We start from the raw sequence: 12,938 nt of genomic DNA on the forward strand, positions 1-12,938 counted from the left end.
CACCGTTATTTTTTTAATCTTTTATTTATGTGACTGTGTGCATGCTAGCTATGCATAGGTCAGGTGTAAGCTCTTAATTGTACCAGCCTGATGCAAACTTATAAATTTCATTTTTTAAAAGAAAGAAAGTTTAAGATTTTAGAGTATATTCGCTGGCGGCTCCAATACTCCCCCAATAAGCTCACCGGGGCGCCGAACACGAAATCAAACCCCGCCGGCTGCCCCAATAGCCCCCATCTGTCTGGGTGGTCTAATAAACTGTTTGATAACCGCTTGTCCGCCCCCAACCTTCAGGGCTGGCTCAGGGCTGCCAGGCACGTCTACCACGGAGGACATCGACCGGTGGGCACCACATGCCAGCGACCTAGCCATTTGCCCCATCGTTTGAGAGCCACGGTACGCGCAATGGATCAAATTGTTGGCAGCTTGTACTATACTATATGGGGGCGCCTGTGGAGATGATCCTATACTGGACATGATTGGATGTTGCTGGTTCTAAATCAAGCTGATGCGTCCATGAGGTCCAATCTCTTACTTATGAGGTGGAGATATGACACTTGAGAAACAACTTATATTGCAGCGACTCAATACTACTGAGATTGAACAATTAATAGGTACCAATGGCAACGGAAGAAGGGAGAACGATTGTATCAGCTTGGGGAAGGTTGGAGAACTGTCGATCAGCAGAAATGGCAGAAACCCTGGCGGCTCTGCACAGCTTGAAGGCGATCTTACCGGCCAATCTTCCTAGATCGGGTGCATGTAGAGAACGGCTGTGCTACGCTAGTGGTAGAACTGCATTGCAAAAGCCAGAGCAAGTCAGTTGTCTCCGATGTTGTTGGTGAATCGTTGGGTCTGCTGAGGTCTTTCCAAGAATTGCTATGTGTCAAAAGTAAAACCATTTTGTAATCGAGCTAGCAGCGCTAGGTACAAATGTGTCATGTGGGCTTGTGTTATGTGGTGATGTTCCCCTCTGCGTGGAGGAAATAGCCAAGTGTGAAGCTGAAAGCCTGAAGCTGTCAAAACCAAATCTTTACAATCTCTGAACCTGCTTAAGCTAGGTCCAGTTACAGGGCAACTCTCCTTTGGCAGAGCACTGGATGAAGCTACAAGACTTCAAATGCTCCCTGCCAATAGAGAGGAGCCCTGAAACTGGACTGCTCAATACAAATACCTCACCATTGATCGCTTAGAACATTCGCTTCCTTCTTCTTCATCTTCCTTACCTTTTGAGTCCTTGACCTTGCTGCTCTCCCACTCTGCCGCATCGCGGGATTTATAGGGAACATAAATCCAGCAGGCGAGAGCCACGAGGCATATACCTGCTAAGTTTTCAAAGGGTTTTAAACCATGGATATCCTCTTGGCATCCAACATCTCCCTTTCCCTTTTACGTTGAGGGTTGTGCCCTCTAAAAGCTCACACCCCACTATGGGATTCTTCTTTCGTTTTCGAGACCCTTCTTTGGCAATTGGAGCTGACACTTTGCGTCGCGAAAGAACAATCTCAGAGGAGATGTGAGAGTATATTACCGGTATTTGACTGTCAGAACTTTAGTCCACGAATGTTTCTTGATAAGATTTCTTGTTAAATTACAAATTTCAGTTTGTCTTTCAGACAATACAGATTTCATCTTGGTAGTTCATACGAACACACAAATCCAACAATTAATGACGTGCAATTCATCCCAATGAAATTACAGTCGATCATGACTAGTAACAGGTTCAGGCTACCAATAGTGAAACAAGCATCACACTAGTAACTAGTTACAGTTTTCGCCTCTTGAATCCTTCAGCGTGCAACCTCTCGTTTTGGATTTTGACCCCCATATACCTGTCAAGATAACACACAATCAGACATAATCATTATTTTTTAAGAGAGAGATTGATAAGATCCGACCTAAAACTGCAACCATGGAGACAAAATCAGTACCACTAGGATCTTGGCTAAAAAGTGCTAGACATTTAGGGATGGTAGAAAGATGCCCGATGAGCAAAAGATGGGGGATTACCTGCCGAGCATCATGACGGTGGCCTGCGGGTTGGTTCCCGGCGAGGCATTGAGTGTGGAGCCATCGATGACACGCAGCGCATCGACGCCGAGCACCCTGTACTCGGCGTCGACGACCCTGCCGACCTGGCATCCGCCGTGGTAGTGCCAGATGGTCATGACGGTGTCCTTGCAGAACTGCTCCAGGGACCTGGAGTCGTTGTCGTGCCGGGGCAGCATGTTGACGGGGAACTCCGCCGTCATGTTGAGCAGCATCTCGATGGAGAAGTCCGGGTACGTGAAGCTCTGGAAGGACTTGGACCTGATGACGCGCTCGATGACCGTCAGGCCGTCGACGCAGCGCCGGAGGTCCTCCGGGTGGGAGAAGTAGTTGAAGGTGACCGCCGGGTTGTCGTCCGGGTTGCGGTTCCGCAGCTCGAGGTGGCCCGTGGACGCCGGGCCCATGACCTTCTCCAGGATGAAGCCGCCGCGGAACGCCGCGTCGTCGAGCCGGCTCATCGCGTCCGCCGCGCGCGCGATCGCCTCCGGCGTCCGCTGCTTCGGGGGCACCGTCGCTAGCTGCCCCGTCTGCAGGAACAAAATCACTGTCACTTGGACTAACTGAAGTAAGAAGTCAAGCTGTCACACCGTCTCTTGCAATGAACGTACCTGTGGAGAGAACATGCCGAAGTTGCGGGGAGGCCGGTGCTGGCCGCCGCCGGAGCCTGAGTCGGAGGCCCGGTGGCGCGGGTTGGCCCAGTTGGAGCCGCTGGCGCCCTCGATGTAGCTCCCGAACTGGGTGATGCCGACGACCTGGATGAGAGAAACCTCGACTAGGGAAGGCGACGGCACGAAGATGGCGTTCATGGGGTTGTCGGCCATGCCCTGGCCGACGGCGGGCTGGTTGAGGACGAGCGTGATGTTGAAGGAGCGCAGGTGGTCCGCGGGTCCGACGCCGCTGAGCATCAGCAGCTGCGGGCTGCCCAGGGCGCCGGCCGAGAGGATGATCTCGTTGCGGCGGCCGGCGTTGAGGTACGCCTTGTGCATCTGCCCCTCCGAGTCGTGGAACACCACCCCGTGCGCCACCGGCCGGCGCCCCCCTGACACGACGACGAAATGTTACACGATCGAAATGCATGGCAGCTAGCATGTGATGGTGTGAACTGTGAAGAGGCTCTAAGTAATGTACCTCCGACGTTGAAGAGGATCTTGGCGACTCTGGCCCGGAGCAGCACGTCGACGCCCTCTGGTCGCGCGTACCGCAGCAGGTCGGCGGCGGTGTGGCGCCGCCCCTCGTCGTCAAAAATAGAGCCGCCGACCTTGGTCCCCTCGATGTGGTCAAAGGTGAAGCCGTTGTCCGGGGCGATGCCGGTTTCCAAGAGCCCCCTCTGCAGCGCGGATTGCCATGGCCCGAGCTCCGGGTGGAACGCCACCACGTCCTCCACCCACCGGTACGCCTCCGTGGTCGCGGCCAGGTCCCACCCGACGTCCAGCACGTAGTCGTCGCTAGCGCGGGTGTAGAACCCGGCGTTGATGCAGCTGCCGCCGCCCAGCACCCTAGGGCGCGAGTTGATCACGCCGTCCTCCGACACGAACCGCTGCGCCGGCGACCCCGCGGAGGTGTCGGCGAGCGTGGACACGAAGTGGGTCATATTCTCCACGCGCTCGTCGCCGTACGGCGAGCCGCCGCGCTCCAGCAGCAGCACGCGGAAGCGCTGCGACAGGGTCGCGGCCAGCGGGCACCCGGCCGTGCCGCCACCCACGATGATGTAGTCGTAGTAGGACACCGCCGGCGCCCGCGTCGCGTCCCTCGCGAAGGTGTAGTTCACGCCTCGCGCTGTTCGAAGCATGATCAGTAACATGATGAGACAAAATCCATGCAAGGTGCCAAGGTGGACAGAGAAGGAAACGGAGAAGATCAGATCAGTCACCTTGCTGCGAGCAGGATAGGAGCACCAAGAAGCTTGTGACGATGTAGATGGCCGGTGTTCGTGCGAAGGAAGCCATTGGGATTAGTGGAGCTTGGCTCTTGTGTGACCAAACCGTATGATACAATGCGGCTTTATATGCCGACCGAGCACCGGTGCGGCGGTGCCATGCATGCGCCGGTGAAATCGCCCGACGACCAGGCACGCACGCTCTTGTTGTACACATACGACCGGCCACGTCCTACACGGTCGGTACACAGGCCGCAGTGGCCATGCCACAAGCGTGGTAAAGAAGCGGTAGGAAAAGGACTTAACCACCAGAACAACCTCCGAGCTCATCCGTGTGACTGGCCATTCTCAGCGAAGCTCGAGCTCCATGACCGTGCGGAGCGGCCGCGTCAAACCTGACGCCCTCTTGCCCTGTTTCGTAGCGACAAACCGTCGAGCACAGAGCGGGTCGCCGGGTGTCCGATCTGGCAGGGCCCAGCTAAACGGTTGACGACTTGACGCACCTTCTCCAAACGGCCCGTTTCAGTCAGGTTTATTTAACACGATCAAGCCCCCTGAAATTGGCACCTCGGAGTTATGGCCTAGTAATTCGCCTCTCGTCTGGGAGCCAGCCGTTGGGAGCTCAGAATTAATGCAGGATTAATGCCTCAGGTTTGCTGTGTGAAATGCTCTGTCAGTGTAAAACATTGCCCAGCTCAACAGCACACGGCTACCTGAGTAGCTGACTTGTCAGTGTACGCCAGGAAATCATATCCGTGCTGCATTTCCAACACAAAACAAAGCTTTCCACATTGCATCTGAATACACAGGTTCAGGGGTACAAATCTTCCTTCCTTTTGAGAGTTCAGGGATACAGATCTAAACAGGATTACATCTGCCCCATGCACATTGCTACGATACATTTTTCTTACATCTAGGAGGCACACATCGGCATTTGCAAAGATTATTGGAGCCTGAAGACCAATTCTGCTACTGCTTCAAAATCAAATAGACGAATACAACCCAATGTGGGCAGGAACCATTTTAACTGTCTGGACATTGTGCAGAAAAAAAAGGCTGATCTGCCTCAGAAGAAGAAAGTGGTTCTTTATCTCTCCTCAAAACAGAGTGTTGTATGTGCAGAACGTCGCGACAATGGAGACTATGGAGATCACAAGGGGCGGAAGCAGCGTGACGTTGAGAAGCATGTCTGTTCCTAGGTAACCCGCTCCAGTGATCGTTGCGTCAGCAACCACGCGGGCCAGAGTACCAGCCTCTGTCGAGAGGAGGCCGCCATTGTAGGTCCCTCGCGAGAGCCTCGACGACATGACTCGCGAAAGCAGGGATAGGTTTACTCCTGCATTGTTCATGAGCAACAGAGAGTTAATTTATGTTTTTTTTTTTCAGATGCATCGTGTGTGTCTGTGTGTGTGTGCGCGCGCCAAATATAGTGTCGCTGAGCTGAATGATCTGGTTAAAGTTCACATACCTTCAAGCACCTCCGCAAATACAAATGTGATGAGAGCCGAAGAGACGTATTGTGGGATCGAGTAGTGAGGCGTGTAACGGAAGCTCATGATTATGCCAATCAGAACCATGATTTCAGAAGCCAACAGAATTTGCCTGTGCAGGAAAATTTCCTTGTCATGACAATCTTTAGAACGGGTTAACTAAGACTAATTGTAATTATGGCACTCCCTCCGATCCATATTACTTGCAACTAAAATGAATGTATCTACAATTAAAATGTGTCTAGATACATCTATATTAGTTGCAAGTAATATGAATCGGAGTGAGTACTTCAAAAGGTAAAGGGTGTAGCCTCACTTCATTTTATCTCGGTGGAATCATGACCTTAACAATCTAACACTTAAAGCATTTTGAGACTGAATTTCTGATGTGTGAGTAAAGCAGTATTACAATTATAATACTTATAGAGAAAATTAAGTCTATTTTTAACCATGAACTATTGTCCTTGGTCCCACTTGAACCGTAGACTTTAAATACCCTTCACCGATATTGAAAGTGGGGTTTTTATTACAAGCCTTTAACTTTATTGAAAATTCCTGGATGTTGAGAATGTTACTAGAAAATTCAGAAAAAAAACATGACTATTTGTGCCATGTTTTATTTCTATCGAATACAAATGATTATATTAGTTGATGATGTTTTTCCGTTCTTCCTTTACTCCACACCCGTGAACAGTTTCAGATTCTTGGAGAACTTTGGCATGAGAAATCACCCTCGAAACCTTAAACCAGTCACTATGGTGGTTTTGCATCTTCAAATTTTCAGAAGTAGTTGAAAAAACATGAGAGGGGAGAGGGACGCTTAAGGATAGGGACATTATTACAAAAAAAAAGGCAAAAATGGACAAGAGGAATTTTTTATCTCTTGTTGTTACACATATTTTCGATTAAGATATTTAAGTTATAAATTTCCAGCTTTCCATACATCTATGAAGACATGTCCATCTTTTTTAAACACCAAGATAGCATCACTATGTAAAACAAGGCTGGGGTGAGCTTAGCCGCTTTTAGAAAAAAATGGTTTCATAATTCAGGGTTCTCAAAAAGAGAAGTTACCTGTCCTCAAACCAATTGGTAACGTAGCTCCCAACGAGGGCATTGACTGGAAGAACAGTCAACCCAAGAATCGCTAAAAAGATAGCCACTGCACTTGTATCCCAGTTAAAATAGTATGTGGTGATGACACTTGATTCGGAGAGCAAAATTTCCATCGCATACTTGAGCATAAAGTATATCAATAGTTGGACCTGAGAAATGAATGTGCATGTGAAATTACTGAACGAAAATGGAGACGACGGTAGTTTCAACACATAAATTAAACCTAGATAGATATTAACATGCAACCCTCCAAGATTTCTATGGGATCCTCAAGTTCATTTGACATAGTGTATAAGTGTGGTGTGTTTGTTTATATGTGTCAACGCAAATGTACCTTCTAATAATTGCATTATATTTTTTTCTGAGGTAACGAAAGTTCAGATACCTTACCTTTTTCGTATCAAATAAATATTGAGGTAATTTGCTTTTTTTAGTATGCTTCGCTTCAGAAAAAAAAAGTAGCTGATAAGCGGAAAAAAACAAACCTTCACAGATGGTGTCAGCAATTTATATGCTGAAACAAATGATGTTGCTGGTTCATGAGATTTTTGGGAGTCTGTGGTCTCATCATTATCCTCCGAATTCTCATCCATTCTGTCTTCTGCTATAAGCAAAGGTTGTGCTAGGCCTTCCTCCAAATTAGCACTTTCTTGATGACCTACTTTTAAAATAGGTTAACTTCGTATAAGAACACCTTCTGACGATGCTAAAATAATGCCAGTAGCTACAACTGCTTTATTGTGCAAGAATAAAATCTAGTGTACTTTACTGTTTAGGCTCCGTTTGAACACATGATAAAAACACAAAGTCAGGAGAGCAATGCAGGTGCAACTACTGTGGTCTGCTAGTTGAGACTTACTAGATTCAGATGCCGCTGCACTGGCTGCAGCCTTAGCGAAGTGTTCGGGCTCTTTGAATGAAAACCATAGCCACACCAAGTAAAGAAGCCAAGAGATGGACATGAGCCATCCAGGCAATGTGCTCTGGTTAAAAGTGAGCGAGTATATTGTAAATTTTGTCTGAAGAAAACCAGCAAGACCAGGTCCACATGCCATTCCAAGAGCACTAGCACTGACAAATCCTGCAGAAGCTTGTAGCCTGGTCTTGAGAGGTACACAGTCGCTGATATACCGACGGTTCACAGCTCTTGCAGAACCCAACCTGTTGTCAGTATGAAAGGAGTAATTTCAGAAAATCTCAAGACACAGAAAATGAAGTACTTGCCATTGCAAAAAAAGGTAAGTTTATCAAAGACAGAAAGTGTCTGCATACCCGCATAGTATCCGGCCAATCAGGAGAACTGTCAGCGAATTCAGGTCGTACGCCAATGCATACAGTAGGTTCCCAGAGAACAGCATAATGCTACTGAACACTAGAGGTCTGAAGTATGACCTGTTTGACCATGCACTGAAATAAACGGAGGAAAACACTTGCGCGACCGCCATTGATCCAATAATTATGCCACAAACTGTCGGGGCAGCTCCAAGGCTTACTGAATAGTCGTCTGCAGTTGGCACAATGATATATGTATTCACCATGTAAAGAAATGTGTTCACAAGGTTAAGCATCAGAGACATGAAGTGATAGCTCTCATCATTGACAGTATCCTCCGATTCACTTGTAGTATCATCTTGGACGATAAGTGCATGTTGCCCCAAGTATTGCATAAAGTTCGTCGCGTGTGTGAGTTTCTGCACTGCGTTATTTACTTGGTCTATGATAGGGTCCTGAATATTAGAGAAAATAGTTAGATCACACTCTTAAAACATACAGCAAATAGGCCATCCAGTTGGGAGGACAGAAAAAAAAATACTGAGCTGAAAGAAAGTGGGACCATGGAAAAATATTACCTTCAGTACAACTGACGGATTATCATAGATGGATAAAAAGCTTCCACGATGCTCATCCTCCAGATATGCAAGGTTCCGCGATAACGCACCTGCAACAGCTACAATTCCCTGTATTGGTAGAAGTGTGTGATAAGTAGCAGAGGTCCTGATTAGCTGTAGGGAAGAAAAATAATAAAAGCAGTTGCCAATGTAAAATGCCAGCAAATTACCACTTGCTTAAAGACTTGCTGAAGCTGAGAATAAGGATGGTTTGCACGAGTGGTGACATAATAATCTGTAAACTTGTACCCAAAACGCTTATCAAACTTCTTTAGTATCTTTCTCAGACCAGTAGCATTCATGTCAACAAAGCGGAGAAGCTTTACAAGATCTCTCCCAACTTCTCTGTAATCCTCACGGAGTTGAAAAACTCTTGACGTATCAACTTGTCGTGCAATAGCAGAGCGCTGTGCTCCCAATTCCTCAATCCTGCTAGCAAGGTGGCCTTGTTGTTGTAGCAGAAAGAGCACGATCCTTTCAATCTGAATTGGAGTACATACGAATTTTAGTTAACCAAAACGATCTACCCCTATTGAAGATACCAAGTTCGTGATGCAAGGGACGAGAGACAGAATGGATAAGTCAGCTCCGAGAGATCAACTTTCTGCATACCTGATCATCAAGAATCCTTGAGAACTCTTTAAGTATTTGTTCGCAATCTTTGCCACCAATTTGAGTTTGTTGAACGTATTGCTTCAGCATTTTCTTCATTAATTTGTAATTGATATAGTACCTAGCAATAGAAAGACAAAAAAAAATTAAGATCTCTGCAGGAATTTATTAGCATTGTGAAGAAAATTATTAGACTGAGGGAACTGGCTTGTGAAATGTGCACCTAGTTCATCATCACAAAACTACAGAAGTTAGATGGCTCTTCGTTTTTCATTTCATCTATTAGGATTGAAGCAAATGATATAGTGCGGACACAAGCAGTGTTTTACATTGGAGAAATATCTAATCGATTTTTCTTTAAAAAGAATATGAGAAATCTTCTGTTCCAAAAATTTTAAAGCAAAAGACTTCTCAGAAGCACTCCAAGGAAAATCATACCCTTTCCATTCTTCTACTTGATCTTGCGCCAGCTTCTTTCCAAAGTTAACCATCTTGCCGTTTCAGTATCTGAATGAACTTGAGAAGATAAATGATTAGATGACATGTAAAAGACATAGCTGAAGTATATTTGCATAAGCAGGTTCAGGAAACTATTTCGTGTATTTTTTTTATCATCGTAAACAAACTTATTTTCTTCCATCAAATGGATCATTGACTTGCATTCTAACAACGTTGGAAAGAGGGAAAGATAGCGATGTACACCAAAGAATAGTAGGATTAGCCAATCATTCAGTACGTGTTCACGCGGTTCAACATCAACCAATAAATTTGACTACGGAATCCATCCACAGCCCGCGAATGCCCGTTGTCAAATGAGTGGCTGCTTCTAACAATGGATCTCAGAGAGAACAAAGAAGAACTAAATAAAAAAGTCTGCATGAGTCGCTGGATGGGCAGTTAAACGTGCTTAATATCTGTGGCACGACTTATCGTTGATTGTAGCTACATCAAGCTATTAACAGATGACAATTAGACAAAATCCAGTAGGGCCGGGTCAATCAGAGATAACATTAACATCGTGGATGTAGCTACAATATGCAGAGGGTTCACCATCGGCAGCAACCGATTGGTTGCCGGATGTGAAAAATAAAGATCCAGTCCAGGTAGCAACACAACCCAGAACCTGCACATGTTGACGTGGCAACAGAGTGACGCCTCCTTTTTGTCATAGGAGATCATCATTTATTAGGATACGGAATCAATCATGTGTCCCCATAGTACTTCAACAACTTCTCTTTCACCTTCCCTTAGTAAAAAAAAAACTGAATGAAAACCAGTCCTTTCACTTGTGCATTTGTCTTGCAGTGGTTGTTCTTGAGTTTGAAAGGTAAAAAATGTTGCCTTCCGGCCTATTATAGTTTGTTAATACTGTTATTGTTGAAGTGCATATGTAGAAGGATGAACAAACACATCCATCGAATTACCCAATTACTAGTTACCCGCTGTTTCTTCACAGAAAGAAGACCGGGTGGTTCTCCTGTCATGAGTACAGAGTACCGACTCCCAACAGAAAGGAAGAACAATAATTGAAGAAGCATCATGCGGCTAGAGACAAACACGAGCCTAGCCATTAGAACGATCTACTCTCACTGGACATAGGCATTCTCCCTGTAGATTTCCTAACGAACTCGGGTATTAAATGGGATGACCGGAGAGTGCGCAATGAGATCTACGGATGGAACACGGAGCAGCGGAAACACAAGACAGCTAGCAAGATAATAGAAGCATTATTGCAATGCCAAAATCTTCAAACACGCGACGATACGAAGCAGGGTAATCCGTAACAAATTCAGCAAAGCGAAAGTATTAGCACAGGCAAACTCAGAGGAGGAACTCACCGGTGCGTCCGTGACCAATGACCAAGCGAAATCGAAATTTAATTTCTTTGCTTCTCCACGGTCAAGCGAGCTCCGTGATCAATGGCCGGCGGATTATTAGATGAACATCAGCAAAGCAGGTCGAGCACGCGCGCCGGGGAGAGCACGCGAACTGCAGCCCGGCAGTAGGTTTCTGCAGCACACCGACTAATCAGTTTGCCGAAGCATCAGCAGCAAATCAACAACCAACCGCGCAGGATGCGCAGAGATGGATGGATTACTCACACGTATGCGGGTATGCAACGGGTGTGCTCGGAAGAGGCGGTGGGCGGAGAGACCGGAGATGTGGGATTGCCGGGGGTATATATATACAGCGGTGGCACGCAGCCTGGGAGAGGAGGAAGAAGAAGAAGGCAAATTGGATTGGAAAAGGAAGGAAGGAGGAGGGAGGTGTCTCCGGGTTGTGGCGGAGACGGCGCTGCCACTTTGGCCGCTGGGGAGTTTGTGCTCCGCGTGTTGCGGACGCGGACGTCGAGGATTCCATCTGGACTCTCCGGGATCCCCCTGTCTCTGCCGTGTCAGCGTCATACTGCGCGGGGCCGTGTGTTTTGGCCAGTGATTTACACGCTCTCGCCCTCACCTCCTCTCTCAAGACTTCTTCCTCTCTATTCTCAAAAAAAGACATCTTCCTCTCTCTTTCTTTTGCCTCTCAAATTTGATTTTTTTTTCTTTTTTAAAATGGAGGAAATATCGTCTTAGCGTCTGCATACAAAGGATGCACACGGTTTTTTATTAGATTATTCACAACACCTTACAAGAGTAATATAAAAGATCAAACTCGAAGCCACCTCGCTAAACCTACATAGGGATGAAGGGGGTGACAATTCACCAACTCATATCATCCAAAAACCAAATGCCTTCCCAAGGAAGCACATCCAGTCAAGCAGAATCTCAACATACGTCAATGCACACGCCATAGAAGTTGCTACCGTCGTCTTCCTCGACTCCATATTCAAGAGAGATCATCGCATTGACCATGCCAGGCCTGCCATCGATGCTGCCACAGCGCCAGATGACTCCACCATCCTGCGCGTGTCCATCACACTGCATCCATCCCGAGACACCACTGCACCATGCCGCGGTGACTCGACGACACCAACATAGCAAAAGCACACCGCTCCACCTCAGCACCACCGCCATCCGTTGTCTGCTCCAAAAAACGATACCCCCAACAGGGAGAACGGCGTTGCGCGCCGCCATCATCCGATCCGGGAGACCCGGGTCTAGAGTTTCCCCTGGAGCAGCCCAGGTGAAGAACGCAGACTGCAGAGACAATGCCTAAGGTAACGACGAAACGCGCCGCCATCATCCGCCATGACCGAAGTCCGGGCCTGCTTTCACCGGCAGCTGCGCCTCGCCATCGGGAGCTATGCGACGGATCGAAGATCCGCCACGGCTAGCCACACAACTAGCCGATCTCCTCCGGCGAGAGAGAAGACCACCACTGCGGTGCCACGATCAGCGACACCTGACGCCCGCCACCTGCCACCAGGTCGACGCCGTCACCGCCATCGCCATCTAGGGCCGCCGCCCTTGGTGTTGTGGTCCTAGACCATGAGGAGGAGGAGCGCGAGATCCGCCCCATCCCCACCCGCCCGACGATGTTGAGGCGAGGAAGGAGGAGAGGACCGCACCGCCAGGATCTGAGGGCGCGCCGCCGCACCCATCACCACCTGCACGGCGAGGCCGCGACGAGGAACAAAGGAGAGGGCCGCGCCGCCATGGCTCCAGGGCCGCGCCGCCGCCCCCATCACCGCCCGCCCGGCGAGACCGTGGCGAAGACGGGATGAGAGACCGCGCCGCTATCGACCGGCAGGTACCGGGACCATCCCCCGGCGCGGAGGCGTGCCTCCTACCGCCGCACCAGGTGACCACGCGCGGATCCCCGCCGCCCCCATCACCGGCTGCGCCAGGCTTCGCCGGTGGCAGCCTCAGGAGACGGCGAGGAGGGAGGAGGGGGTGGGGAAGGCGGCGGCAGGGAGGAATAGGGTTCCGCCCCGAGTCGCCCTGTGATGGGGTTCGTAGCATA

General features: G+C 48.5%; 2 protein-coding genes across 4 annotated transcripts; both read right to left on the reverse strand.

The window, feature by feature from the left end:
- Positions 1–1,765: 1,765 nt before the first annotated feature.
- On the reverse strand, positions 1,766–3,995 carry LOC124671689 (protein HOTHEAD). Its single transcript, XM_047208031.1, has 5 exons — positions 3,920–3,995; positions 3,178–3,825; positions 2,658–3,088; positions 2,011–2,576; positions 1,766–1,832 (listed from the first exon to the last, which is right to left on the reverse strand). The coding sequence occupies exons 1-5, from the start codon at positions 3,993–3,995 to the stop codon at positions 1,766–1,768; spliced, it is 1,788 nt and encodes a 595-aa protein (XP_047063987.1).
- Positions 3,996–4,688: 693 nt separating this feature from the next.
- Positions 4,689–11,249, reverse strand: LOC124670269 (SPX domain-containing membrane protein OsI_17046-like). Of its 3 annotated transcripts, none has more exons than XM_047206769.1 (12): positions 11,135–11,249; positions 10,871–11,042; positions 9,471–9,539; positions 9,033–9,153; positions 8,591–8,902; positions 8,382–8,489; positions 7,804–8,258; positions 7,391–7,692; positions 7,017–7,192; positions 6,490–6,680; positions 5,394–5,527; positions 4,689–5,261 (listed from the first exon to the last, which is right to left on the reverse strand). In XM_047206769.1, the coding sequence occupies exons 3-12, from the start codon at positions 9,521–9,523 to the stop codon at positions 5,023–5,025; spliced, it is 2,091 nt and encodes a 696-aa protein (XP_047062725.1). In that variant the 5' UTR covers positions 9,524–9,539; positions 10,871–11,042; positions 11,135–11,249; the 3' UTR covers positions 4,689–5,022. The 3 variants fall into 3 exon arrangements, with proteins under 3 accessions (XP_047062725.1, XP_047062726.1, XP_047062727.1); XM_047206770.1 differs by having other exon boundaries at positions 9,471–9,548; XM_047206771.1 differs by having other exon boundaries at positions 7,017–7,189; positions 11,135–11,246.
- Between the last annotated feature and the right edge of the window lie 1,689 nt (positions 11,250–12,938).

Source organism: Lolium rigidum, chromosome 7, assembly GCF_022539505.1.
Source record: "Lolium rigidum isolate FL_2022 chromosome 7, APGP_CSIRO_Lrig_0.1, whole genome shotgun sequence".
NCBI classification, from domain to species: Eukaryota; Viridiplantae; Streptophyta; class Magnoliopsida; order Poales; family Poaceae; genus Lolium; species Lolium rigidum.

Excerpts from the sequence above, each read along its gene's own strand:
- LOC124671689 (XM_047208031.1), bottom strand. The coding sequence starts at position 3,995 with ATGGCTTCCTTCGCACGAACACCGGCCATCTACATCGTCACAAGCTTC. Across the intron at positions 2,577-2,657 it reads TCGGCATGTTCTCTCCACAG|ACGGGGCAGCTAGCGACGGT; the intron begins GTACGTTCATTG and ends TTGTTCCTGCAG. Across the intron at positions 1,833-2,010 it reads ACCGTCATGATGCTCGGCAG|GTATATGGGGGTCAAAATCC; the intron begins GTAATCCCCCAT and ends TTATCTTGACAG.
- LOC124670269 (XM_047206769.1), bottom strand. The coding sequence starts at position 9,523 with ATGGTTAACTTTGGAAAGAAGCTGGCGCAAGATCAAGTAGAAGAATGG. Across the intron at positions 8,903-9,032 it reads CAAGGATTCTTGATGATCAG|ATTGAAAGGATCGTGCTCTT; the intron begins GTATGCAGAAAG and ends ACTCCAATTCAG. Across the intron at positions 8,490-8,590 it reads AGCAAGTCTTTAAGCAAGTG|GGAATTGTAGCTGTTGCAGG; the intron begins GTAATTTGCTGG and ends CTACCAATACAG.